This window comes from Carassius gibelio, chromosome B22, assembly GCF_023724105.1.
Source record: "Carassius gibelio isolate Cgi1373 ecotype wild population from Czech Republic chromosome B22, carGib1.2-hapl.c, whole genome shotgun sequence".
In the NCBI taxonomy this organism is placed as follows: Eukaryota; Metazoa; Chordata; class Actinopteri; order Cypriniformes; family Cyprinidae; genus Carassius; species Carassius gibelio.
The window spans coordinates 15,725,364-15,752,704 of NC_068417.1; the positions used below are offsets into that span (position 1 = coordinate 15,725,364).

A 27,341-nucleotide genomic window follows, 5' to 3' on the forward strand; every position below is an offset into this window, starting at 1 on the left:
TTGGACCAAAAAAGGGGGGTTTTACCCCCATTGGCCTTTAATACAGTTTCCAACTTTTATAACAGATCCATGCATTTTTTGTCTAATGTACACTCACCTAAAGGATTTTTAGGAGCACCATACTAATAATGTGTTTGACTCCCTTTCGCCTTCAGAACTGCCTTAATTCTACGTGGCATTGATTCAACAAGGTGCTGAAAGCATTCTTTATAAATGTTGGCCCATATTGATGGGATAGCATCTTGCAGTTGATGGAGATTTGTGGGATGCACATCCAGGGCACGAAGCTCCCATTCAACCACATCCCAAAGATGCTCTACTGGGTTGAGATCTGGTGTCTGTGGGGGCCATTTTAGTACAGTGAACTCATTGTCATGTTCAAGAAACCAATCTGAAATGATTCGAGCTTTGTGACATGGTGCATTATTCTTCTGGAAGTAGCCATAAGATGATGGGCACATGGTGGTCATAAAGGGATGGACATGGTCAGAATCAATGCTCAGGTAGGCCGTGGCATTTAAATGATGCCCAATTGGCGTTAAGGGGCCTAAAGTGTGCCAAGAAAACATCCCCCACACTATTACACCACCACCAGCAGCCTGCACAGTGGTAACAAAGCATGATGGATCCATGTTCTCATTCGGTTTACACCAAATTCTGACTCAGAAATTGAGACTTATCAGACCAGGCAACATTTTCCAATCTTCAACTGTCCAATTTTGGTGAGCTCGTGCAAATTGTAGCCTCTTTTTCCTATTTTTAGTGGAGATGACTGGTACTCTGTGGTGTCTTCTGCTGCTGTAGCCCATCCACCTCAAGGTTGTGTGTGTTGTGGCTTCACAAATGCTTTTTGCATACCTCTGTTGTAACGAGTGGTTATTTCAGTCAAAGTTGCTCTTCTATCAGCTTGAATCAGTCGGCCCATTCTCCTCTCCCCTCTAGCATCAACAAGGCATTTTCGCTCACAGGACTGCCACATACTGGATGTTTTTCCCTTTTCACACCATTCTTTGTAAACCCTAGAAATGGTTGTGCATGAAAATCCCAGTAACTGAGCAGATTGTGAAATACTCAGACCTACTCATCTGGCATCAACAGCCATGCCACGCTCAAAACTGCTTAAATCACCTTTCTTTCCCATTCTGACATTCAGTTTGGAGTTCAGGAGATTGTCTTGACCAGGACCACACCCCTAAATGCATTGAAGTAACTGCCATGTGATTGGTTTATTAGATAATTGCATTAATGAGAAAATGAACAGGTGTTCCTAATAATCCTTTAGGTGAGTGTAAATCTGTAATAAGGGTCACACTTCTGATGGTTTTGTTTAGAATTATAATCTCTTATGTGATGCGTTTTTACAGGAGATTAAAGAGGAAGATCATGTGGAGCAGGGGCGAACTGGCCATCTGGAGCACCGGGACTTTTACGGGTGGACCGCTGGCCAATGTGGGCCGGCCCACCCGGTACACAAATTTATATATATATATATATTAAATGACGGAAATCATAACATTACATCTCTTTTCTACGCAAATGGATGAGTGAATGAGTCGATCGCGAGGCCGACAAGGAGTGTGTTTTGTTTGGTGTTTTGCCCTCCCTACCTGTTTAGTTTGGTCTACTCCATTGCGTATCTTGAAACAGGCCCCTTTCCACATCGTATAATTTACAGAGAGAGAGAGACCGATTTATCCGGTAAAGCGAATTTCTCCGAGCAGCAGCCCACTGTATACATTAACTTAAAACATAACCGTTAAGAGAATACTTGCAGAGACAATTATTTTGAGATAATTGTGTGTGTGTATGTGTTCATTCAGAAGTTATGATACGCGAAAGATGAATTAATTCTGTGTACGCGCATTGTCTGAAATGCTGCTCTCAGCTTTGAACGTGTGCACACAAGCTCTGAACGTGCGTGAATTGTTTAAAACGCTTGATTCCACACTGGTTTCGTTCAGCAAAATAAATAATTATTTTAAAAGATTGACTCAAGGCCAGAATGTCCAGGGCCACTTTTTGGTCTCAGTCCGCACCCCTGATGTGGAGTACCTGATGCCATGAGATGATGATCTAAGTGCAAGACTGAGATCCTCCTGCGACAACCTCAGTTTTCAAAGTCAGGATTTGGGATTGGTGTGAATCACCACGTTGCATCAGGAAATCAAACTCTCATGCAGCGGGGTTTAAAGTGTGGTTCTTAAAGATTAATTCATGGAATCTCCTTAAAACTTCAAAAGCATTTGCCTAATACAAGGACTTTTAACAAATTATCAAAATTTTTTGTCACGTATGGCACATTTTCATGTTTGATTCGTAAAGTCTTAAAGAGACCATATGCATTAATCTCATTTTTTTAAAGTGCAAACCGTAGATGCAAAATACTCTTCTGTTGTCTCTTTGATTGACATCTGTACAGAAATGTGATTTTACTTGTTGGACAAACAGCTTCTGCATGAGCATGAATCTGCTATATAATTGTGTTTAACATCAGTGTGTGAGACTATGTCTCCCGGCTGGCCTGGGAACGCCTCAGGGTCCCCCCCGGAAGAGCTGGAAGAAGTGGCTAGGGAGAGGGAAGTCTGGGCGTCTCTGCTTAGACTGTTGCCCCCGCGACCCGGCCCCAGATAAGCGGAAGATGATGGATGGATGGATGGATGGATGGATGGATCAGTAAGATAGAATTGCACAATTAGAAGTATTTTCCCATTGTTCACATAAACAGATGGAGTCACCCATACTTTCGCTGTTGTTTTTCCTGTCCTGTGATGTGAGAGTAGAGACTGGACTGAGCAAGCATGAAATACAAGCAAAGACAATCATTTCCATCACACAGTGATAATATTCTACAATACAAACCAAAAACCCCACAATACTTACATGATATAACAAGCACTTTGAACAAATACAACACCATAAAAAGAACTGAATAATATGGACAAAACAAACATCTGTTATAAAAGACCGTGTGAAAGAATAAAGAGCTTTACCTTGAACGCCCCACAGGCCTCCATCTTACTCCTGTTAAACCATAAATCACTTTTCTACATCTTTACAAAATATTTAGTGGTTACTTTTCCTTCGAATTAACCATAATTAAATGTGAAATTTTCAAAGATTCTATGATGCCATTTGTGTGTGTTATAAAATTACCACACTTTAGTCGTAATAATAATCACTTTAATGTGTTACTTATGAAAGAGTGTAATATGGGCAAAAAACTAGTACAAGTGGTATGTACAATGTATTAGCTGGAGCGAAATCTAGTGTTGAAGATGTATTTAATCAGTCGCAGATAAATGATTCGTTTATTTCTAATAACAAACTCAGAAATGTCACGATAAACTCAGATTCAAGTTAAGAGTGAATCAGATCTGCTTTAATGTCATTTATTATACGAACATACAAAGACCTTTCAAGTTCCTTTCCATTTTCCTGTAAATAAAACAGTGTTTATATAGACAAGGCCTTCACAGCACGTTTGATGCAAAGTAAAAAAATATAATAAAAAGTGGGTCTAACAATATCCCACTCAAAGTGCAAGGCAGCCAAGTTTTGTCTTGTACTGACGTTGAGGTAAAGGTTTTTCTAAGGCCTATAATTGTACTTTAACTTTATGAGTCTGAAATTACTTTTCTGTGAATATTTACAATAAAATACACCTTGATGACACTTCTAAATCCTGCCATTGATTTGGGAACCACAGATCTCAGAGTTCAGATCCGAGACATAATTAATTTATTAATGAGAAAATAATAAAAACTAATGAGATTGAATTATTTAGATTGGAGATCTGCCAATATTCTGTAGGCATACTCTTAAAAAATAAAAATTATATATATATATATATATATATATATATATATATATATATATATATATATATATATATATATATATATATATATATATATACATATATATAATTCTACTTAATATAAGTGACGTGACATACAGCCAAGTTTGGCGACCCATACTTAGAATTTGTGCTCTGCATTTAACCCACACACACACACACGGAGCAGTGTTCATCATTTATGCTGCAACTGCACCCTGTCAGGATTTAAACTGTCAAACTTTCTTTAACCATGAAGCTACAACACTAGAACAAACAGATAAACTGCTTCATAGACTCAAACACAAATATACTGATTCCTGCTATAAACACCAGTTTGGAGTGATATGAATACTCTGAATAACAGCACACTGGTGTTTTCATCAGGCATGTTCCTCTCTATAGTGTTGTCAAATGACAATAATGATAATTTAAAGACTTAATATTACTAGTATTGGTAATACAGACTCAATTCAGTATTTTGTACCTGTGAGTTTATTGATGGCAGCTACTCTGTAAAAACTGATTGTTTTATGTATTAAATTAAATGGTTCACATTCATTTCTAAATGAACCGTCTTTATACTGAAAAACATTAAGCACTATTGCTGCTAACTTTTGCTTATGTATTTTTATTTTTCTGAAGCAACCTACATTATTTAAATATAGATTTAAATTCTTAAATCACTTAATAACTGAATTATAAATTATAATAATTATAAATTATATTGCAAACTAGTTTGAATTAGGTGCAATTCCTACCTAATACTGGAATCATGGTATTGTGTTTATGAATGTTGTGAGTTTCAGCTGATGCTCTTCTCTCATTTCCAATCTTCTCTTTATGTTCTCTTCATATGAAACAATCAAAATACTACTGTTACTGTGACATCTCATTGGCAGTATGTGTCTCAGACTGACTAGAGGGCGTCCCGTTCATCGGCAGAGCTTCAGATTGATTACGGGAAAAATCTCCAGAATGATTCTAAAACACAGAATCACAGAAGAAATCAACAGGATTGATGGTTCAGTTACACAAAGAGAACAAGACTAAATATTTCACAAGCTGATATCCTGATATTTAAGATTAACTGCTAACATGTTTTAAATGCTTCTATTAAAATGGTAATTTACATGAAGAATCAAATTTTCTCTTGACATCTCTTATAAAACAAAAATTCCTCATCACAGCAGAAATAGCTTTTGTTGAAACCAAGCTACTCAAAAAACGAAACTTTTGGCATCAACATAATGCAGAGGACCGCCTCCATAATTATCAGACCAACAGTGACCGATTCCTTACAAGTCTAAAGGAGCAAGCCCTTAAAAAGTTAAAAATAAATAATAATAATTAAACTGTATCATGTGATTTTAAATAATACATTTCTAATCTTGCAGAGACATTCATCTTCCTAAACAGCTTGCACATCTAAAATTCTTGATGCATCATATTGGCAAATATTAAAGGTACAGTGTGTACATTTTAGTGGCATCTAGCGGTGAGGTTGCGAATTGCAACAAACGGCTCAGTCCACCGCTCACCACACCCTTTAGAGAAGCATCAATAAAGTGATCAAACGCAATCTGTAGAGCAGTTTGTCCATTTAGGGCTAATGTAGAAACATGGTGGTGATTTCAATGTAAGGGGACGGGTGTATGTAGATAGTAATAGCTAAATTTAAGGTAATAAAAACATAAAAGTTCATTAAGTAAGGTCTTTATACTCCTCTGAAAATCTCTTTATCTCTTTAAATATATCGTTGTAAATATTACACCTTGGACCTTTAATAAGTCAGTATTGGTACATTTACTAGCTCTCTTGATGAAGTTACATTTTTGATTTCATATTATTTGTAGTTTATTGTACGAACTATGTATGTTACATGCTGATCCTAGACCAGTGTCCTAACAGCTAATATCACATACATGTAATTACGATAATAATACAATGATGGTGTAACGGGGCTGACGAGTCGTTAGATGTGTGAACCATGTGCAATCTTTTGCTACACAGAGAAGTGGTCATAACAGGCCTGGGTCAAACACTGGCAAACAGGGGTGCATTCCAGAAAGCAGGGTTAACTTACCGTGAACTAAACCCTGAACTCTCAGTTGATTAATCCCAAACCTTGCTTACTCGAGGTATATATATATATATATATATTTTTTTTTTTTTTTGATTTAGAATTTAGACATTATAGAAAATGCCACTCCATGTGTGAGATATGACATGTAATAAATGAAATATATATAAGTTAAACATTACCTTGTCATAGTGTTTTATAATTTATACATACCTCTTAATACATTTATAGATAACTCTTATATATGCCAATAAAATAATTAATCATATTAGAATAATATATTACCCCATTTATTACTTAAATTAGCGCTTCCTCGTTAACACATAGAATATGTATATATGTGTGTGTATATACATATATTTATATATATATATATATATATATATATATATATATATATATATATATATATATATATATATATATATATATATATATATATATATATATATATATATATAAAAATAGGCTATATTATAAATTGTAATATTATATAATGTTGTGTGCTATCTGTCAAGCCCACTGAAAGCTCGCTTAAGTGAACTAACCCTGGAACATAACCTGCTCCGGAGCAGGTTAAGTTTAGAGAGTGAGTTGCTATGACTAACATTAGAAAAAAAAAAGAAAGTTACCACAGTTTTTGGAACCGAAATTTGAGGTTTTCCGCTTACTTACTCTTAAACATACGCGGGTATTATCACGTCCGGTGATACAGGAATACGCAGAGAGATCCAATTGCAGGTATGAGATATTATTAAAGGGCAAATCCAAAGGGGTAAACAGTCCAGGCAGGGTCAAAACCAGAGTATCGAAATAAACAAGAAAACAGACAAGAACACACTACAAGAGCAAGACTACGGATTAGCATTAACATAAGACAAGGATTCCGTCACACATACTCAGACAAGCCGGGTATAAATACACAGAAGGTAATGAGGGAACTGGAGACAGGTGGGGAATAATCAGTTAACTCAAACAAGGAGGAAGGTGACCCAATAAGGGAACAGACAGTTAATAAAGTGACAGACACCTAAAGGAGGACACCTAGTGGAAACCCAGGGAACACAACCCAGACACTGTGACAGGTATGTCCCATAACCTGCTTTCTGGAATACCCCCCAGGTAAATATATAGGGCAAGGCAAGGAATATTCCTAGGGCACTAAAAACTATAAATGGAAACAAGACTAGAAAAAACTAGAAACTAAGACAAGACTATGAAAACAAACACGGAATGGTTTGGTATAGCAGCTATCGGTAGAGGAGGGATATGTGCAGAACAATACTCGGCAGTGTGTGAAAGTAAGTTGAATGCTTATAAAGTGTGTCTGATTGTGCTGTGTGTGTGTGTGTGTGTAACTGGTCACAGGTGCATGTGTGATTGTTATCAGGTAACTGTGATTGGTGCAATGGAGCATGGGAAATGTTGTCCAGGGTGTAACCTTCTGTGTACTGTGTAGTGTTAGGGTCTGAGAATTAACGGAAGTTCAGTGACCGGATCAAAATTGATGGTAATACTAAATATTTTAAATTGCATAAAATCTATTTACTTATTCATCTATATTCTGTTTTTTTTTCTGAGTAAAACCACACACAAAAAAAAAAGATTCAGTGCTCATAGTATCTTACCTGATCACTGTCCTGCATCACAGGGTCTGTTTAAATAATAATAAACTCAATTAACCATGCAGTACTTTGATTAAATAGAAATAAAATCTAATTTTTTAAATATTGTTTTCAAACAATAAATATTATATTTCTCTCTTGTTTGATCAGCTGTATGTAATATTTACCTCCCCTTCTATCGTGGCACCTGTACATAACAAGCAGCAGAACAACAACAGCAACAGCAACAGCAACAACAGCGATATATATTCCCGTTAGAACCGCTGAAAACAAACAGCCATTATTATTAAGAGGGTGACTGATAAACAATATCTTTGTCTGATATTTACACATTACTATGGAAGAGGATTAGGGCCAAGCAATAATAATAAACACACTCGTTTCATGTTCATTTCATCTCGTCGGACTTTTGACACTCCTGCCAGATGCTGTTTACAGTGCAGAGAGTTATATGTACTATTTACACTTAGTAAGTAACAACAGCAGCTGCATTTTTTACAAAAATTTTACAAAATGTACACAATATTTAACACATTTTTCCAAAAATGTAACAAGTTTAATTCTCGTAATTTAACAAGATTTTTTCTTGAAATTTCTTGAAACCAGACGAATCTCTTTAAATAAATCATCGGATCGATGTCGTGAAGTGTGGTAACCTTAGTATAAGGGGAATAATTGACTTCGGACCATTAAATTATTAGAAATATAATGCATGCCTTATTTTTCTAATAATTCAACGGCCCGTCGTCAATTATTCCTTACTTATTAAGCACTGTTCATGTTAGTATTGTGAACAGTATGTTTGTTTTGACAATTATGTTTATTAGGAGTGCATATGAAGGTGATTATCTCAATTATATTTCAATATAGGCCAACATTACAATAACTGGATGATCTAAAAATTCAAACTTTCATTAAGAACTGTTCATAGAAAAATGGACTTAAGTAACTAAGCGATACTCACCAGTGACAGTAACACTGAAGCTCCTAATAATGGTGAATCTGCTGCTGTTGATCTCAAGTTTATATTCTCCAGAGTCTGTGGTTCTGGTGTTCATGATGGTCAGAGATCCAGTCTGATTAACCTTCAGTCTGTCTCTGAATCTCTCTTTACACTGATCATCTGTGCAGATTTCACTTAAATTTTTAGCGATGAGAGAGTCATTAAAATGCCACAACATCAAATTATTTTTTATTTTTATTTCCACGACTTCTAAAGTAACAGATTCTCCCTCCTTCACTGACTTTCTTCTCATTCTATCTTGTTCAGCAGCAGGAACACCTGAAACACAAACCAACAGCTAATCAAAGGATCATCTTTTTTATATTACTTATTCAATGTTATGGATGTGGTCCCTTTTTAAAAGTTGTCTTCTGCTCATTGTGTTACTGTTTGTACAGCACTATGGTCAATGTTGTTTTTTTATTCAGTACTTTAGAAATACATTTGAATTTCTGAGAAAAAAAAAACTAACTACACAACATAAAGATCTGTACAGATGAAAGGAATTTCTATGCCCCATCTCAACTTTCAGTCTGAAAAACATTATTTGTTAATATTTTAAAAATGGTCTAAATGTTTTCAAAAATGAATAATTCATCAGCTAACCACTAAGAAATGTCCAGGTACACTTTTGTAGTTCTGCCATAAGCGCCTTTCACACTGCCATTCCGGCAAATACACAGGCAAAGTGTTCCTGCAATTGTTCCCGGGTCGCTAGATTTGGCACTTTCACACTGCCAGTGATGACCCGGTATATGTGCGTGCTTTCACACACAACCCTTGAAGATCCCGTAACGACACGTGACATCAGCGCGTGACGTGTAATGTACGAATCGAAAACGCTAGGAACGTTATACTTTCACTGAAGCAAGCAAACAATCTCTGCGTCAGCGCGGAAAGTGAGGAACTAACTGATCTCTGCTTCATTACAGTTTGCACATTTGTTTTCGTTGCGAACGTTGATCTTCCTTCAAAACAGCCAGTAAAAGAGTCGTGCGATAACGCGTCATCACTTTGACATGGAATTAGATCTGGCTTTTGTTCACACAGAGCTCGTCCCGGGTCGAACCCCGCAATGTTACTAGGTCCCCGACCCGGGTTAAATTCAGTAATCAATCCCGGGACGTGGTTGCTTTCACACAGAAGGCGACCTGGCAATGTTCCGGAAATGTTGCGGGTCCGACGTGCAGTGTGAAAGGGGCTATAGTCTCTTCTTCATCAGTGTCAGACACCAGCTCTTACATTTGTTGTTGAACAATCCTATAAATGTGCAAGACTTGCTGTTAAACATAACGACTCACCTTGAACAACAACACGGAATCTCTTCACAATGCTGATTCTCTCACTCGTGATCTTTAGTTGATAAAGTCCAGAGTTTGTGGTTCTGGTGTTTATGATGGTCAGAGATCCAGTCTGATTGTCCAGCTTCAGTCTGTCTCTCAATCTCTCAGAACCTTTATTATTACACTGGTCATCTGTACAGACCTTAACAAGATCTCCATTGATTTGAGCAATACGGTTGTCATTAAAAAACCATTTAAACCATACTTGTTGGTTTGTTTTATCATCAGTGTGTAGAGTGACTGAATCTCCCTCCATCACAGACACTGACTCTCCATCTGTATCAACACCAGATGAACCTGAAGAAGAAATGAACCACTGACACACACCAAACAAAATAATACAACAGGAAAGTCTTGTTCCTGCTGATCATATATAATGTGGGTAGAAAAATATGTCTGGATTTATAACCTATCACATGGAAATGAACAGCAGAAAAACATTGATTTATATATTTACTCATCAGACAAACATCCACGACTCTCATGGATGAACTTATACTTATAGGATTACATTTACCTCCATGTCATCCAAGATGTTTATGTCTTTCCTTCTTCAGTCTAAAAGAAATTAAAGTTTTTGAGAAAAACTTTCCAGGATTTTTCTCCATATAGTGGACTTCAACGGTGGCCAACAGATTGAAACCTAGTGTTTACCAAGCTAACATGCAAATAAAGTCAAAGGAGTTTTTCACCCTACCTTTTCATATTGTAATATACAGATGAAGAACTAACTGCATGTGACCTTTCCAGCATTATTACACAATGGATGAAGATGCCCATGCGCATGGTAGAGCTAGTGCAAGATGAGCATTTGAGGTTAAATAGCTATTGTGGTTAAAAATCCATGATTTATTATAATTTTTATTATAATTTTTTTTTAGAAAATGACAGATAATTTAATTAGAAAGAACCCTCATTTCTCAGCTGGGATCAACTGAAGCTGCATTGAAACTGCAATTTGGACCTTCAACCCGCTGGCCACCATTGAAGTCATTAATCTTAATTTCTTTACAACTGAAGAAAGAAAGACATAAACATCTTGTATGACAGGAAGTTGTGAGTAAATTATCAGGGAGTTTTAACTCTGGAAGGGAACTTATCCTTTAATGACTTTTCTGACTACTTGTGGATCTACCTATGAGATAAATGATGTATATATTTAATGAGCATCAACACTAAATTATACTTACTAGCGACTGTAAAACTTAATCTCTTCATTATACTGCTTCTGCTGTTGATGATCTGTAGTTTATAAAGTCCAGCATCTGAGGTTCTGATGTTCGTGATGGTCAGAGATCCAGTCTGTTTGTCCAGCTTCAGTCTGCCTCTAAATCTCTCATCACCTTCTTTACACTGAACGTCTGTACACATCTTACCCTGGTCTATACTGATTTGAGCTATTCGAATGTCATTAAAATACCATTTAATTTTTTCCTGTTGGTTTGTTTTTACACCAGTGTGTAGAGTGACCATATCTCCTTCCATCACTGACACTTCTTCTTGATCAACACCAGACACACCTGAAGAAGAAACGAACAGTTCCTTATGAGCAAAGAACAAAATTATACCACAGTAAAGTGCAATGAAAAGTTCTTTTCAGATAAAGATTGTGGTAAGAGAAATATGTATAAATAAAAAATGTAAACAGGGATGTGCAATATCGTCATCTAAGATAATATTGTGATGTGAGGTATGCAAGCTAACATTATCAAGCACTTTGCAAATATAGAGATAAAAATTATTACCTGTATTGAATGCAGTTAATAATGCCCCAGAATTTCAAGATATCCAAAAGCAAAAGAAAAAAAACTTCTCTGTATGGATTATTTCTAGTTAAAGGTTTACTCCACCCCAAAATGAAAAGTTTATCATTAAAGGGGGGGTGAAATGCTCGTTTTCACTCAATATCCTGTTAATCTTGAGTACCTATAGAGTAGTACTGCATCCTTCATATCTCCAAAAAGTCTTTAGTTTTACTATATTCATAAGAGAAAGATAGTCTGTACCGATTTTTCCCGGAAAAACACGACCGACTGGAGGCGTGACGTGTGGGCGGAGCTAAAGAATCACGAGCGCCAGTAGGCTTTTGCATTGAGAGAGTTTGGAAGCTGTGACATTACCGTGAGGGAAAAACCATCATCCAAAACAAACCATGGCTTACAGTCAGATTCAGCCGTTTATTTATGATCCAGAATCAGATCCCGAGGCTGAAACTGAACGAGAGCAGCAGCAGCAACGACTCGCTCCGAGCGGGGCTCGAACCCGGGTCTCCGATGGGAGGCGGACGCACTAACAAGGAGGCAGAGATATTTTAAGCAGTTTTACTCACCGCCTGTGGTTCCAACACACAATCGTGACCCTTTTTCGTTGGGATTGCATCATCCTTAAGAAATAAACGATACGCAAATCCGTCGTCAAACTGGGCCTTGTTTGTAAAACAAGCATTTTCGAAATGCAGGGAACAAACACAAACACCTGCACAACTCCGTTGATGCTCTGTAAAAATAAACTCCATCCACTGGTCCCTTAATGCTGTTTTTTCTTTGGTAATCTGTGCAGGGTTGTCTTGCCCTGGCAACCAAAAACACACTTCTTTTGTGACATTTCGCGACGCTCTCGCTCCTCTGATCAGTGAGTCTGTGCTCAGCCTCTCATTGCTCTGCTATACGGGAGCGCACGCTCTTCCGGCAGACGTGCCCTCAGGACCCATATAAGGAAATTCCGCTCCATCTAACGTCACACAGAGCCATACTCGAAAAAAACTTTCCGAAACTTGTGACAAACCGGAAGGAGTATTTTTGGAACAGAAATACGCCTTCAAACGTACAACTTAATTTTGGAAACTTTGTCCATGTTTAGCATGGGAATCCAACTCTTTAATAGTGTAAAAAACTCAGTATGCATGAAATAGCATTTCACCCCCCCTTTAATCACTTACCCCCATGACTTTCCAAACCTGTAAAAGTGTTTAATTTAAGATATTTTGGATGAAAATAAGGAGGCTTGTTACTGTCCCATTGACTGCCAAATATATAACCATGTCAAGGTCCAGAAAAGTATGAAAGACGTTGTCAGAATAGTCCATCTGCCATCAGTGGCTCAACCATAACGTTATGAAACTTTATGTACACAAAGAAAACAAAAATAATGACTTTATTCAACAATTCATCTCCTCCGTGTCTCTCCATTTCACTGTAGTGCCATTTTGGAGAATGTCTGCTGAACGCAGGCGGCATACACTCTTCTGTGTCAGCCACAAGAAAGTGCTGTTTTTATTCAAATTCCTGGACCTTGACACTGTTATTTTCTTGGCAGTCAATGGCACAGTCAAAAGCCTCCTGGTTTTCATCCAAAATATTTTAAATTGTGTTCTGAAGACGAACAAAGCTTTTACATGTTTGAAATGACATAGGGATAAGTGAATGATGGGCAAAATGTTAATTTTGAGGTGGAGTATCTCTTTAAGCCCTATCATAGGGCTATTTTCTTGATTTCAAATGAATACTGAGAATACAGAATAAAATGTTGCCATTTTCCCCACCATATAATAATTTAATTGGGATTTCCTATATTTAATTCTTGAAAGGTGAAGTTCTGATGATAAATGAAAAATCGACTGACCTTAAAGGGGGGGTGAAATGCTATTTCATGCATACTGAGTTTTTTACACTGTTAAAGAGTTGGATTCCCATGCTAAACATGGACAAAGTTTCAAAAATGTAAGTTGTACGTTTGAAGGAGTATTTTTGTTCCAAAAATACTCCTTCCGGTTTGTCACAAGTTTCGGAAAGTTTTTTCGAGTATGGCTCTGTGTGACGTTAGATGGAGCGGAATTTCCTTATATGGGTCCTGACGCACTTCTGCCGGAAGAGCGCGCGCTCCCGTATAGCAGAGCACTGAGAGCACAGACATTCACTGATCAGAGCGAGAGCGTCGCAAAATGTCACAAAAGAAGTGTGTTTTTGGTTGCCAGGGCAAGACAACCCTGCACAGATTACCAAAAAAAAACCAGCATTAAGAGACCAGTGGATGGAGTTTATTTTTACAGAGCATCAACGGAGTTGTGCAAGTGTTTTTGTTTGTTCCCTGCATTTCGAAGATGCTTGTTTTACAAACAAGGCCCAGTTTGACGCCGGATTTGCACATCGTTTATTTCTTAAGGATAATGCAGTCCCAACGAAAAAGGGTCACGACCGTGTGTTGGAACCGCATGCGGTGAGTAAAACTGCTTGTTAACTTAGCTATCGGCGCGTAAGCACATCAAGTAAACAACATGCGATGTTGGCATCAAACTGCACTTTCCACATGTACAGCTTAAAAAAAAAAAAAAAAAAAGACGACATAAAGTGGAACTTAGTCATTTTCCAAAACCGCTAAGCAAATATATACAGTTTCAGTACATACCACATAGAGATGTCCTGCTGTAGTCATTGCTGCTGCTGCTCTCGTTCAATTTCAGCCTCTGGATCTGATTCTGGATCATAAATAAAGGGCTGAATCTGACTGTTAGCCATGGTTTGTTTTGGATGTTTTTTTCCTCACGCTAATGTCAAAGTTTCCAGATGCTCTCAATGCAAAAGCCTACTCGCGCTCATGATTCTTTAGCTCCGCCCACACGTCACGCCTCCAGCCGGTCGTGTTTTTCCGGGAAAAATCGGTACAGACTATCTTTCTCTTATGAATATAATAAAACTAAAGACTTTTTGGAGTTATGAAGGATGCAGTACTACTCTATAGGTACTCAAGAGTATATTGAGTGAAAATGAGCATTTCACCCCCCCTTTAATGTGTATCAGTCACTCCTATCTTCCTTCTGTTCTAATGTCTCCACTGCCAAAATGACATACTACCACAACAATATTAACAATTCGTCTAACTCTTGCATGCTTTTTAAAATATTTTCCTCATTTCTTTGTCCTCCTCCTCCTTCTCCTGCTTCATCTCTAATAGCTGACGACTTTGCCACGTTTTTCATTAATAAAAAAAACACATCAGTGCACAATTTTCCACACCACAACCAGTCAAGCTCATATCACCAGCAAACATACACTCACTTACATACTTCTATTCACTCTCTGAGGCAGAAGTCTCAAAACTCATCCTTTCTAATCACCTTTCTACTTGCCCGCTTGATCCTATTCCATCTCATCTCCTTCAAGCCATTTCTCCTCCAGTTGTACCTGCACTCACTCACATCATCAACACATCCTCTACACTGGTGTTTTTCCCTCATCATTTAGACAGGCTCGTATAACTCCACTACTTAAGAAACCCACCCTCAACCCATCTCTTATAGAGAACTACAGACCAGTTTCCCTTCTTCCTTTCATTGCAAAAACACTTGGACGAGCTGTGTTCAAACAAGTCTCTACAACCAACCCTACTGACAAAAGGCATCTCAGGAACCACACTTCAATGGTTTGAGTCTTACCTATCAGATAGGTCCTTTAAAGTATCTTGGAGAGGTGAGGTGTCCAAGTCTCAACATCTAACTACTGGGGTGCCTCAAGGCTCAGTTCTTGGACCACTTCTCTTCTCTGTCTACGTACAAGGCATCATTAGGTTCTGTCATTCAGAAACATGGCTTTTCATACCACTGCTATGCTGAGGACACTCAACTCTACCTCTCATCCCATACCTCTCTGATGATCCGAGGGTAGCTATTCGCATCTCAGCTTGTCTAACAGACATTTCTTGCTGGATGATGGGCCATCACCTTCAGCTCAACCTTGCCAAGACAAAACTGCTTGTGATTCCAGCAAACAAATCATTTCATCACAATTTCACCATCAAGTTAGGTACATCAACCATAACTCCTTCAAAAACAGCTAGAAGCCTTGGAGTTATGATTGATGATCAGCTGACTTTCTCAGACCACATTACTAAAACTGTCCGGTCCTGCAGATTTGCTTTATTCAACATCAAGAAGATCAAGCCCTTTCTTTCGGAACATGCTGCACAACTCCTTGTTCAAGCTCTTGTTCTGTCCAGGCTGGACTATTACAATGCCCTCTTAGCAGGTCTTCCAGCCAATTCTATCAAACCTTTACAATTAATCCAGAACGCGGCAGCATGATACATTTTTAATGAGCCAAAAAGAATACACGTCACACCTGTTTATCAATTTGCACTGGCTTCCAATAGCTGCTCGAATAAAATTCAAGGCATTGACATTTGCCTACAAAACTACCACTGGCTCTGCACCCATTTGCCTTAATTTGTTACTTCAGACTTATGTGCCCTCTAGAAGCTTGCTTTCTGAAAGTGAACATTGCTTGATTGTGCCATCCCAAAGAATCACAAAGTCACTTTTACAGACTTTTAAATTAAATATTCCCTCCTGGTGGATGACCTCCCCAACTCAATCCGAGCAGCTGAGTCCTTAGCCATCTTCAAGAATCGGCTTAAAACCCATCTCTTCCATCGTTTCCATCTCTAACTTTAACACTCACTATTCTAATTATATTCTTAAAAATGAACTAACTACCTTTCTAATCTTTTTGTATTCTATTTTCTTTTCATTTATCATGCAAGTGTGTGTGTGTGTGTATAAAGACCTCTAACACTAGCTTGCTCTATTCTTTTTTTATTCTGTTTTCTTATTTATTATATTATTTAAAAGCCCATGCTACATGTACTGTGTTAACCTAACTGAGACTTGTTATAGCACTTGTATATTATTGCTCTTTTTGTTGTTTTTGATTGCTTCCACTGTCCTCATTTGTGAGTCACTTCGGATAAAAGCATCTGCTAATTAATAAATGTAAATTAGACCAATGTATAGAAAACCACTAGTCAAATTTATCAAACAGGAATAATTGTTTCCAGGGATTATGTATTGATCCTTTTTAGCTGTCATTGTTATTCATCATTCTAACTTGATGAATATGCCTAAAATATTTAGGTGTGAAAATAATTAAAGACCTAACTTATTTGCATGAGGATAATTATGAAGAAATTAACCAGAACATGAAGACAGACTGAAAACTGGTTTAGTTTAGGAGGAGGGATTCACCTTTTACTGCCTGTTGTATTTAATTTAATCCGTTTAAGTGGAATTTTTTTAATGTCATTCCAAAAATAATCAAATTAATGATGTAATTTAAATGTAGGCCTACATGACTTGCTGTTAAAACAATGACTTACCATGAACAACAACGGAGTAGGATCCTCCACCGCCGTGATTTTTGCTGGAGATCAATACATCATATTCTCCAGAGTCTGTGGTTCTGGTGTTCATGATGGTCAGAGATCCAGTCTGATGATCCAGCTTCAGTCTGTCTCTGAATCTCCCAGCACGATTATCACACATAATATCTGTACAGCTCTTTCTGTGATGTCCAGTGATTTCAGCAATGCGAATTTTATTAAAATACCACATAACGTCTTCTTGTTGGTGTATATGATATTTTAAAGTGACTGAATCTCCCTCCATCACAGACACTTCATCTGTATTAACTCCAGACACACCTGAAGAAGAAATGAATAAACCACGAGCCAAACAATAACACACATTGTTCATTTTTATTGTAGTCTACCATAAAATAAACTGTAACAAATAAATGTCGTACAAGGGTCAAGTAAAATACAAATTGACAAATCCATGTAAACTAAACTGCGTCACGTTCGTATTGTTGACCTGAAGAGAGATTATAACATTAAAATGTCTTACCATACGCGAGTAAATACGTGAGCACTGAGAGCAAATTCGAGGCATTCTTCATTTTGTTTTGAAATGACTACAGTTTCTGTGAAGGTTTTAGTGCTGTGTCATGCCCGTTAAACCTCCTTGTGCGTGACGTTTCTCTCTTTCATCAGCATACGTAGCGAAACTGTATTAATGAAATCAGTTTCATGGAGCTTAGACTCATTTTGTGGACAATTTCTTTTTTGTTTTTGTTTTTTTTTTCCTTATAAATTATACCCTGCATTAAATGTATGCTTATGCTTCTGTATAGTAATCATAGCATAATTTGCATATCTCAGCTAAAAGTCTGCCATTTTATAATGTAGAGACAATCGTTTTCTCTTTTAATTTCTGCATTTGCTATAACTATAATAATGAAAGCGCACCCTCCGAAATGAAACTAAAACAGAATTTGACCACTAGAGGGATGAGCAATATTAATACAGAATATGTTGCTTGCCTTGTCATGGGTACTATGCTTATATTAGGGTTACTAATGTCCACCATATATTAGTGTTACCGTATTAGTGATACTAATAATTTGTCTAAATAAATTGTCACTTTTTCAGACAGTAGTCTGATATCACATTCCCACTTATATTTCATTAATATATGGGTGTATAATGCAAGTAGTTATATTAGTATTAGTAATATTGAGTTCAACTAGGAATTCACCAGTCCCAGAATCCAGCTATTACGTGCAAAAAAAAAAAAAAAAACCTTCCAAGGAGCATTCAATTTATTATTTTTTATTATTGTTTTTTTTTTTTTTTCAGAATGACAACAGCTTTTATACAGGCTCCACTCTAAAGCACTTTTTTTTTTTTTTTACATTTTCTGACACAAAGTTAAGGAAAGGCACATGATATTTCCCTTTTTAAAAACTCTTTATATATACAAGTCATTTCATAAAATCTCTTCAAACATTTGTATTGGTGAAACTAAAACACCCATGTCCAGTTATTATTGATTTTCAATCAATCAATCAGTCACCTTTATTTATATAGTGCTTTAAACAAAATACATTGCGCCAAAGCACTGAACAACATTCATTTGGAAAACAGTGTCTCAATAATGCAAAATGATAGTTAAAGGCAGTTCATCATTGAATTCAGTTATGTCATCTCTGTTCAGTTGAAATAGTGTCTGTTTTAATTTGCAATCAAGTCAATGATATCGCTGTAGATGAAGTGACCCCAACTAAGCAAGCCAGAGGCGACAGCGGCAAGGAACCGAAACTCCATCGGTGACAGAATGGAGAAAAAAAACCTTGGGAGAAACCAGGCTCAGTTGGGGGGCCAGTTCTCCTCTGACCAGATGAAACCAGTAGTTCAATTCCAGGCTGCAGCAAAGTCAGATTGTGCAGAAGAATCATCTGTTTCCTGTGGTCTTGTCCTGGTGCTCCTCTGAGACAAGGTCTTTACAGGGGATCTGTATCTGGGGCTCTAGTTGTCCTGGTCTCCGCTGTCTTTCAGGGCAGTAGAGGTCCTTTCTAGGTGCTGATCCACCATCTGGTCTGGATACGTACTGGATCCGGGTGACTGCAGTGACCCTCTGATCTGGACACAGACTGGATCTGGTGGCCACGGTGACCTCGGAACAAGAGAGAAACAGACAAATATTAGCGTAGATGCCATTCTTCTAATGATGTAGAAAGTACGGTGTTATGTGAAGTGTTTCCGGTTCCGGTTTACCTAATTAATGCAGCCTAAAAATCCTTTAACGGATTTGGATATTAAAAGCATATTAGTATGTTATGTGTATGCCAGGTTAAAGAGATGGGTCTTTAATCTAGTTTTAAACTGCAAGAGTGTGTCTGCCTCCCGAACAATGTTAGGTAGGTTATTCCAGAGTTTAGGAGCCAAATAGGAAAAGGATCTGCCGCCCATAGTTGATTTTGATATTCTAGGTATTATCAAATTGCCTGAGTTTTGAGAACGTAGCGGACGTAGAGGAGTATAATGTAAAAGGAGCTCATTCAAATACTGAGGTGCTAAACCATTCAGGGCTTTATAAGTAATAAGCAATATTTTAAAATCTATACGATGTTTGATAGGGAGCCAGTGCAGTGTGGACAGGACCGGGCTAATATGGTCATACTTCCTGGTTCTAGTAAGAACTCTTGCTGCTGCATTTTGGACTAGCTGTAGTTTGTTTACCAAGCGTGCAGAACAACCACCCAATAAAGCATTACAATAGTCTAACCTTGAAGTCATAAATGCATGGATTAACATTTCTGCATTTGACATTGAGAGCATAGGCCGTAATTTAGATATATTTTTGAGATGGAAAAATGCAGTTTTACAAATGCTAGAAACGTGGCTTTCTAAGGAAAGATTGCGATCAAGTAGCACACCTAGGTTCCTAACTGATGACGAAGAATTGACAGAGCAACCATCAAGTCTTAGACAGTGTTCTAGGTTATTACAAGCAGAGTTTTTAGGCCCTATGATTAACACCTCTGTTTTTTCTGAATTTAGCAGTAAGAAATTACTCGTCATCCAATTTTTTATATCGACTATGCATTCCATTAGTTTTTCAAATTGGTGTGTTTCACCGGGCTGCGAGGAAATATAGAGCTGCGTATCATCAGCATAACAGTGAAAGCTAACACCATGTTTCCTGATGATATCTCCCAAGGGTAACATATAAAGCGTGAAGAGTAGCGGCCCTAGAACTGAGCCTTGAGGTACTCCATACTGCACTTGTGATCGATTTGATACATCTTCATTCACTGCTACGAACTGATGTCGGTCATATAAGTACGATTTAAACCATGCTAATGCACTTCCACTGATGCCAACAAATTGTTCAAGTCTATGCAAAAGAATGTTGTGGTCAATTGTGTCAAACGCAGCACTAAGATCCAATAAAACTAATAGAGAGATACACCCACGATCAGATGATAAGAGCAGATCATTTGTAACTCTAAGGAGAGCAGTTTCAGTACTATGATACGGTCTAAATCCTGACTGGAAATCCTCACATATACCATTATTCTCTAAGAAGGAATATAATTGTGAGGATACCACCTTTTCTAGTATCTTGGACAGAAAAGGGAGATTCGAGATTGGTCTATAATTAACTAGTTCTCTGGGGTCAAGTTGTGGCTTTTTTATGAGAGGCTTAATAACAGCCAGTTTGAAGGTTTTGGGGACATATCCTAATGACAATGAGGAATTAATAATAGTCAGAAGAGGACCTATGACTTCTGGAAGCACCTCTTTTAAGAGCTTAGATGGTATAGGGTCTAACATACATGTTGTAAGTTTAGATGTTTTAACAAGTTTATACAATTCTTCCTCTCCTATAGTAGAGAATGAGTGGAACTGTTCCTCAGGGGGTCTATAGTGCACTGTCTGATGTGATACTGTAGCTGACGGCTGAATAGTTGCAATTTTATCTCTAATAGTATCGATTTTAGAAGTAAAGTAGTTCATAAAGTCATTACTGCTGTGGTGTTGGGAAATGTCAACACTTGTTGAGGCTTTATTTTTCGTTAATTTAGCCACTGTATTGAATAAATACCTGGGGTTATGTTTGTTTTCTTCTAAAAGAGAAGAAAAGTAATCAGATCTAGCAGTTTTTAATGCTTTTCTGTAGGATATGCTACTTTCCCGCCAAGCAATACGAAATACCTCTAGGTTTGTTTTCCTCCAGCTGCGCTCCATTTTTCAGGCTGCTCTCTTTAGGGTGCGAGTATGCTCATTATACCATGGTGTCAAACTGTTTTCCTTAACCTTTCTTAAGCGTAAAGGAGCAACTGTATTTAAAGTGCTAGAAAAGAGAGAGTCCATAGTTTCTGTTACATCATCAAGTTGTTCTGAGGTTTTGGATATGCTAAGGAATTCGGATACATCAGGAAGATAACTTAAAAAGCAGTCTTTTGTGGTAGAAGTGATGGTTCTTCGATACTTGTAACAAGAAGTAGAATTTACAATTTTGGCTATATGAAGTTTACACAGAACTAAATAATGATCTGAGACATCATCACTTGGCTGAATAATTTCAACACTATCAACATCAATTCCATGTGACAGTATTAAATCTAGAGTATGATTTCGACAATGAGTAGGTCCTGAAACGTGTTGTCTAACACCAATAGAGTTCAGAATGTCTATAAATGCTGATCCCAATGCATCTTTTTCATTATCGACATGGATATTAAAATCACCAACTATTAAGACTTTATCTGCAGCCAGAACTAACTCGGATGTAAAATCACCAAACTCTTTAATAAAGTCTGTATGGTGCCCTGGTGGCCTGTATACAGTAGCCAGTACAAACATAACAGGGGATTTATCATTAACATTGGTTTCTCTGGATAATGTTATATGAAGCACCATTACTTCAAACGAGTTATACTTGAAGCCTGCCCTCTGAGAAATCCTGAAAACGTTATTATAAATAGAAGCAACTCCTCCCCCTTTGCCTTTTAGACGCGGCTCGTGTTTATAACAATAATCTTGGGGGGTGGACTCATTTAAAATAATGTAATCATCAGGTTTTAGCCAGGTTTCTGTCAAGCAGAGTACATCTATATTATGATCAGTTATCATATTATTTACAAAAAGTGTTTTCGTAGAAATGGATCTGATATTCAATAAGCCAATCTTTATCATTTGTTTATCCATATTGCATTTGTTTTTTATTTGTTGAACCTCAATTAAATTGTTAACCTTAACTTGGTTTGGACGTTTTTTGTATTTTCTAGTTCGGGGAACAGACACAGTCTCTATAGTGTGATATCTAGGTGAAAGAGTCTCTATGTGCTGAGAATTAACTGACCTCTGTGACGGGAGGCAGCTAGCAGACGGTCGGTTTAGCCAGTCTGTCTGCTTCCTGACCTGGGCCCCAGTTAGTCAAGAATAAACACTAAGACTATTTGCCATATTTCTAGACAGAAGAGTGGCGCCACCCCAGGAGGGATGAAGACCATCTCTTTTAAACAGGTCAGGTCTGCCCCAAAAGCTCGTCCAATTGTCTATATAACCTATGTTATTCTGTGGGCACCACTTAGACATCCAGCCATTGAGTGATGACAATCTGCTATGCATCTCGTCACCACGGTAAGCAGGGAGGGGACCAGAGCATATTACAGTGTCTGACATCGTGCTTGCAAGTTCACACACCTCTTTAATGTTATTTTTAGTGATCTCCGACTGGCGAAGTCGAACATCATTAGCGCCGGCATGAATAACAATCTTACTGTATTTATGTTTAGCATTAGCCAGCACTTTTAAATTTGCCAAGATGTCAGGCGCTCTGGCTCCCGGTAAACATTTGACTATGGTGGCTGGTGTCTCTATATTCACGTTCCGTACAATAGAATCGCAAATAACTAGAGCACTTTCATCAGGTTTCTCAGTGGGTGCATCACTGAGTGGGGAGAACCTGTTTAATGTTTTGATCGAAACAGAAGAGCGGTGTTTTGACCCACGACTACGCTGCCTCACCGTCACCCAGTTGCCCTGCTGCAGGGGCTCTGCTGGAACCGGACAATGTACAGGAGTCCCTGAGCTAGACACATCCAAAGCCATATCTAGGGCTCTAACATTCTTACTGTCCTCAATTAAAGTTTGGATGCGTGTCTCTAATTCTGAAATCTTCTCTGTCAGCCTAACTGTTTCCCTGCATTTATCACATGTGAATCCCTCATCAGCGACAGAGATAGATAAACTGTACATGTGGCAAGAGGTGCAAATAACAATTGTAGGAGAAGCCATTACTCACCGTGCTTGATGAAATATTCTTACTGCGGTTGTTTGATGAACTTGTGGAAAACTGCAGCGTGAGAGAGGAGAGGAGAGGAGAAAAGAAAACGCTAATGACAAGCTAACGAGTGCTAACGCTTTGCAGGTGTGCTGCAGTCACGGAAGAGTGAACGATTTTAGCCATTGTAACACACATTACAGGCTAAGCCCCCCAAGTGGATGCAAATCTTTATCAAACAGTGATAATATAAAGTATAGTACTACAATAAACATGCTTCATGAACAGGGTGTTCCCCTTTAATGCCCCACAGGGCACACTTTTCTTTCTCACATGAAATGCAAGAATCTGGCATTGAGACAATTTTATCAGCACCTCATAAAATATCACAAAATGGCAAGATAACATTACAATTCCATTGTGATTCACATAAATGTACAAATCAAAAGAAAAAAAAAATCACTTGTGCAAATTGCAACAGAACCAGTGTTGCCAGATTGGCTTGATTTCAGCCCAATCAGGTGGATGTGAATTTGACTGCAGGTCAAAATTGGTTTGGGTTGGTGAAGGAAATGTGTGATAATTTCAGGAGTTTTGAAACTTCTACATTATATAGCCTTATGTTTTTTAGTTTAACAAGGGCTCAGATTTTGAACTTGTAGCTCTATATTCAAGTGATTGCTATGGCAAAGAGGCATAAATATAAGTTAAAGGGTGGATGAATGACACAACTCTCAAACCGTGGCTTGTTCTGTTTTAAGTTAAAGCACAACACAAAGATACATGCATTATTATAAACACTGTTCAATTTTGGAGCACAAATGGCACATTTTTGGCTGTTTACATTCCTAAACCCTAGGTTAGCATTCTTATTTGCATATCTGAGTCAGTGTCATTGACTGGAAAAATGCACCATGCAACCTGTTTACGTTACGGATCCAGCATGGTACATCATTATACAGACCTTGTGCTACTGTGCTGTACTACAAAGTTCATACTGAGTGGATTTGTAATACTTCTTCAGTTCCCTCAAACGCAGAAGCATCTGTTTATACAGCACGCTGTGATTCCTTGTTAATCCAAAGCATGTGAATAGATACGCGATTGCTAAGCAACTGTAACATTTTAAAAACACATTGTTTCACATTACACAAGTTAACATAATACATAGTAACAGCGAGATGTCAGAATAACGTAACCAGTAATGGAAACTATAGTAAGTAAAAGTATGTATAGTAAGTGCAAGGCCTTGTGCAGTCAAATACATTTCCTTGTCATAATGGCCGTATTTATGTAAACAGTCAGTTAAAGACGATGTAAACTGATGGGACAAAATGACTGACATGTTAAGGACATCAGTGCACATTACATTATGGTGCACACCAAAAGAAACAGCTCTTGCTCTTGTTTTGGATCACTGTAGCAGCTTTAATAAACCTCTACATTAGGACCGCAAAACGATTAATCGATTCAAAATAAAACCTTATGATTACTATCATATCATACAGCCATACATACTGAAAATCCTCAAGCACTCGCTGTTCTGCTGCTGGTAACATTATGTTTCTTAGTTGGTTATTGCTTAACTGCCTTTTTGGAAGCAATGTTTATGTCTCATGTCTGTGTATAGGACGAGCCATTAGCAGTCTCAATCTGACTAACAATTGAGTATTTAATAGGACTCTTCTGTAAGAAAACATAGAAGGTAAGAGAAATGAACAGGATGTCATACACACACACACACACACACACACACACACAAATTGTGTTTAAATTAAAGTATATTTCGTATATTACCAGAGCTTGATTTGGCTCCTCCCCCCTTCCTGTTTGAACAATAATAGCAAACTCAGATACACAGAAAGACGACTTTGTTGAATTAGAATCCAAATACATATTTTCACATCTTGCACACACAATGGCTCTATTATTTAATCTTGTTCAATCAGCTTTGTGTAATACCTTTCTTTTGCTCAAGATACTTTACAACAGCAGCAGCTGCAGCCACGAGCAGAATAACTACAGCAGCACATATTCCTGCTACAGCAGCTAGAGACAGACCTGAATCTGTAATGATAAAGAGAGACAGTCATATCAGTTTAACTTGATGTTTCTGTCTGATATTTACACCTTTCTGCTTTGTTCATCAGTTGTGTGAGGCAGATTTAATTGAGAAATAGTGGTTTACTGTACAGGAACTAAAACAACACAATCAACAAAATCATCAGGAAACATCAATGATTACAGGAAACATTCTGCATTTAGTACATTTTGCAGGTTAACAACATTTATTTAAATCTTACTAAAACCAGTCCTCAATGAAAGGCAGTTTATTTAATTTGCACTGAATGACACTCACCAGTGACAGTAACACTGAAACTCCTGCTCCTGGCCATCCATCTCGCGGAGGATCACATGGTGGCGTGCCCAGGGGTCGGCGAACCCTTACCATCAGCCTCTCTCTCTTCCTCTCTCCTCTCCTTCTCTTTCTCGACCTGTCCCTCTCCCTAGGTCCGGACGGGGGCATTACGTAAGTCCAAGAGCCCCTCCGCATGGTTAAGGTACGGTGCGTACATGGGGATGTGGTGGAGTACCCCATGGTCCCGATCATTATCCAATTCCGGGGTCAAAAGCATAGTGTGGAGGTGGTGGTTAGTCCCCACCTCCGGCATCCAATAATTCTGGGAATGAATTGGCCCGCGTTTACTTTTTTATTGGGGTTGTTATGTGCGAATGCCTCTTGGGGAAATAAGGCATGGAATGGGACCGTGCGTGTGCAGGTGGGAGAGATGATAGAGAGAGTCAGGACCGCTGGGATTTGCTTCAGAGGAACCGAGAGAAATCGGGAGACCTATTCTCTCGGAGCATGACGACTTTCCTCTGGAGCAGTCTCAGGATGAGACATTAAAACATGCTTTTCAATAGGTCTGTTGCATCAATGGCCATCCTCTCCATCCTGCCCACCCACTCACCTATCCGTATTTTGCCATTTTAAAAGATTGGTTGTATCGAGTGATCCAAGATGCTAGAACCAATGTAAATACAACCCAGTTGTTGATTCCGAAGAGCCGCAGGGAAATGCTTTTCCAAGCGGCTCATACTAATCCTATGGCGGGCCATTTGGGACAGGCAGCAACACTGAATTGCCTCATGACCTGTTTCTTTTGGCCGGGCATTCACAACAATGTGTGCAGGTGGTGCGTTTCTTGTCCTGAATGTCAGTTGGTAAATACACTGGCCGCCCCAAAAGCACCATTGATCCCCCTTCCATTAATGCAGGTCATTACTCGTAGTTCGTGAATGCTGTGTCGAAATTCGGCGCGTATCCAATGTCGCAGGTTGACGAGTTGCTTGATCAGCTCGGCACGGCTCGTTTTTTATTCGACATTGGACTTAACGAAGGGATATTGGCAGATCCCCTTGTCTCCATTATCCAAAGAAAAGAGAGCTTTCACAATGCCGTTTGGATTACACCAATTTGTTACCCTTCTGTTTGGGTGGTTCGGGGCACCAGCTACCTTTCAGCGGCTCATGGATAAGATTCTGCGGCACCATGCTGCATATGCGGCTGCCTACTTAGATGATATAATTATATTTAGTAATGATTGGCAGCGGCATATGCAGCATCTGAGGGCTGTCCTGAGATTGCTGAGGGGGGCTAGACTTACGGCCAACCCGAAGAAGTGTGCGATTGGGAGTGTGAAAGCTAGGTATCTGGGCTTCCACTTGGGGCATGGACAGGTGCGTCCCCAAATAGACAAGACAGGTGCTGTTGCGACCTGCCCATGTCCCAAGACCAAAGAGGAGGTAAGACAGTTCTTGGGGCTGGCGGGATAATATAGACGGTTTGTTCCTAATTATTCGAACCTCACCAGCCCCTTGACTCACCTTACTAAAAAGGAGGCGCCAGATATGGTTCAGTGTTCAGGTTTACATTTTACTTAATTAAATTTTTACTTTTAGGAGTGTGTGGAATCGACCTCGGCTCTCTTGTGTGTTGAGGTAACAATGATATTGACAGTGTCAGGAATGCACGGGATACTTTACTTCCTG

The 27,341-nt window shown here is 38.3% G+C and overlaps 2 protein-coding genes across 2 annotated transcripts in view; both read right to left on the reverse strand.

The window, feature by feature from the left end:
- Positions 1-3,945: 3,945 nt before the first annotated feature.
- On the reverse strand, positions 3,946-17,785 carry LOC127987196 (uncharacterized). The gene is made up of 8 exons (XM_052589451.1): positions 17,562-17,785; positions 17,036-17,359; positions 11,080-11,409; positions 9,848-10,186; positions 8,508-8,825; positions 7,711-7,806; positions 7,547-7,572; positions 3,946-4,819 (listed from the first exon to the last, which is right to left on the reverse strand). The coding sequence occupies exons 1-8, from the start codon at positions 17,611-17,613 to the stop codon at positions 4,715-4,717; spliced, it is 1,590 nt and encodes a 529-aa protein (XP_052445411.1). The 5' UTR covers positions 17,614-17,785; the 3' UTR covers positions 3,946-4,714.
- Positions 17,786-25,168: 7,383 nt separating this feature from the next.
- Positions 25,169-27,341, reverse strand: part of LOC127987205 (uncharacterized) — a 48,021-nt gene continuing 45,848 nt past the window's right edge. Inside the window, exon 4 of the mRNA XM_052589476.1 lies at positions 25,169-25,355. Within this exon, the coding sequence (XP_052445436.1) occupies positions 25,234-25,355 (122 nt within the window). The 3' untranslated portion in view covers positions 25,169-25,233. The remainder of the gene's footprint in view (positions 25,356-27,341) is intronic.

What these genes read in the sequence shown, in the direction of transcription:
- LOC127987196 (XM_052589451.1), bottom strand. Translation starts at nt 17,613, where the DNA reads ATGAAGAATGCCTCGAATTTGCTCTCAGTGCTCACGTATTTACTCGCG. An exon ending in CTACTCCGTTGTTGTTCATG is followed by an intron (nt 11,410 to 17,035) that starts GTAAGTCATTGT and finishes TTTCTTCTTCAG; the next exon opens with GTGTGTCTGGTGTTGATCAA. An exon ending in TGATGCAGGACAGTGATCAG is followed by an intron (nt 4,820 to 7,546) that starts GTAAGATACTAT and finishes TCTGTGTTTTAG; the next exon opens with AATCATTCTGGAGATTTTTC.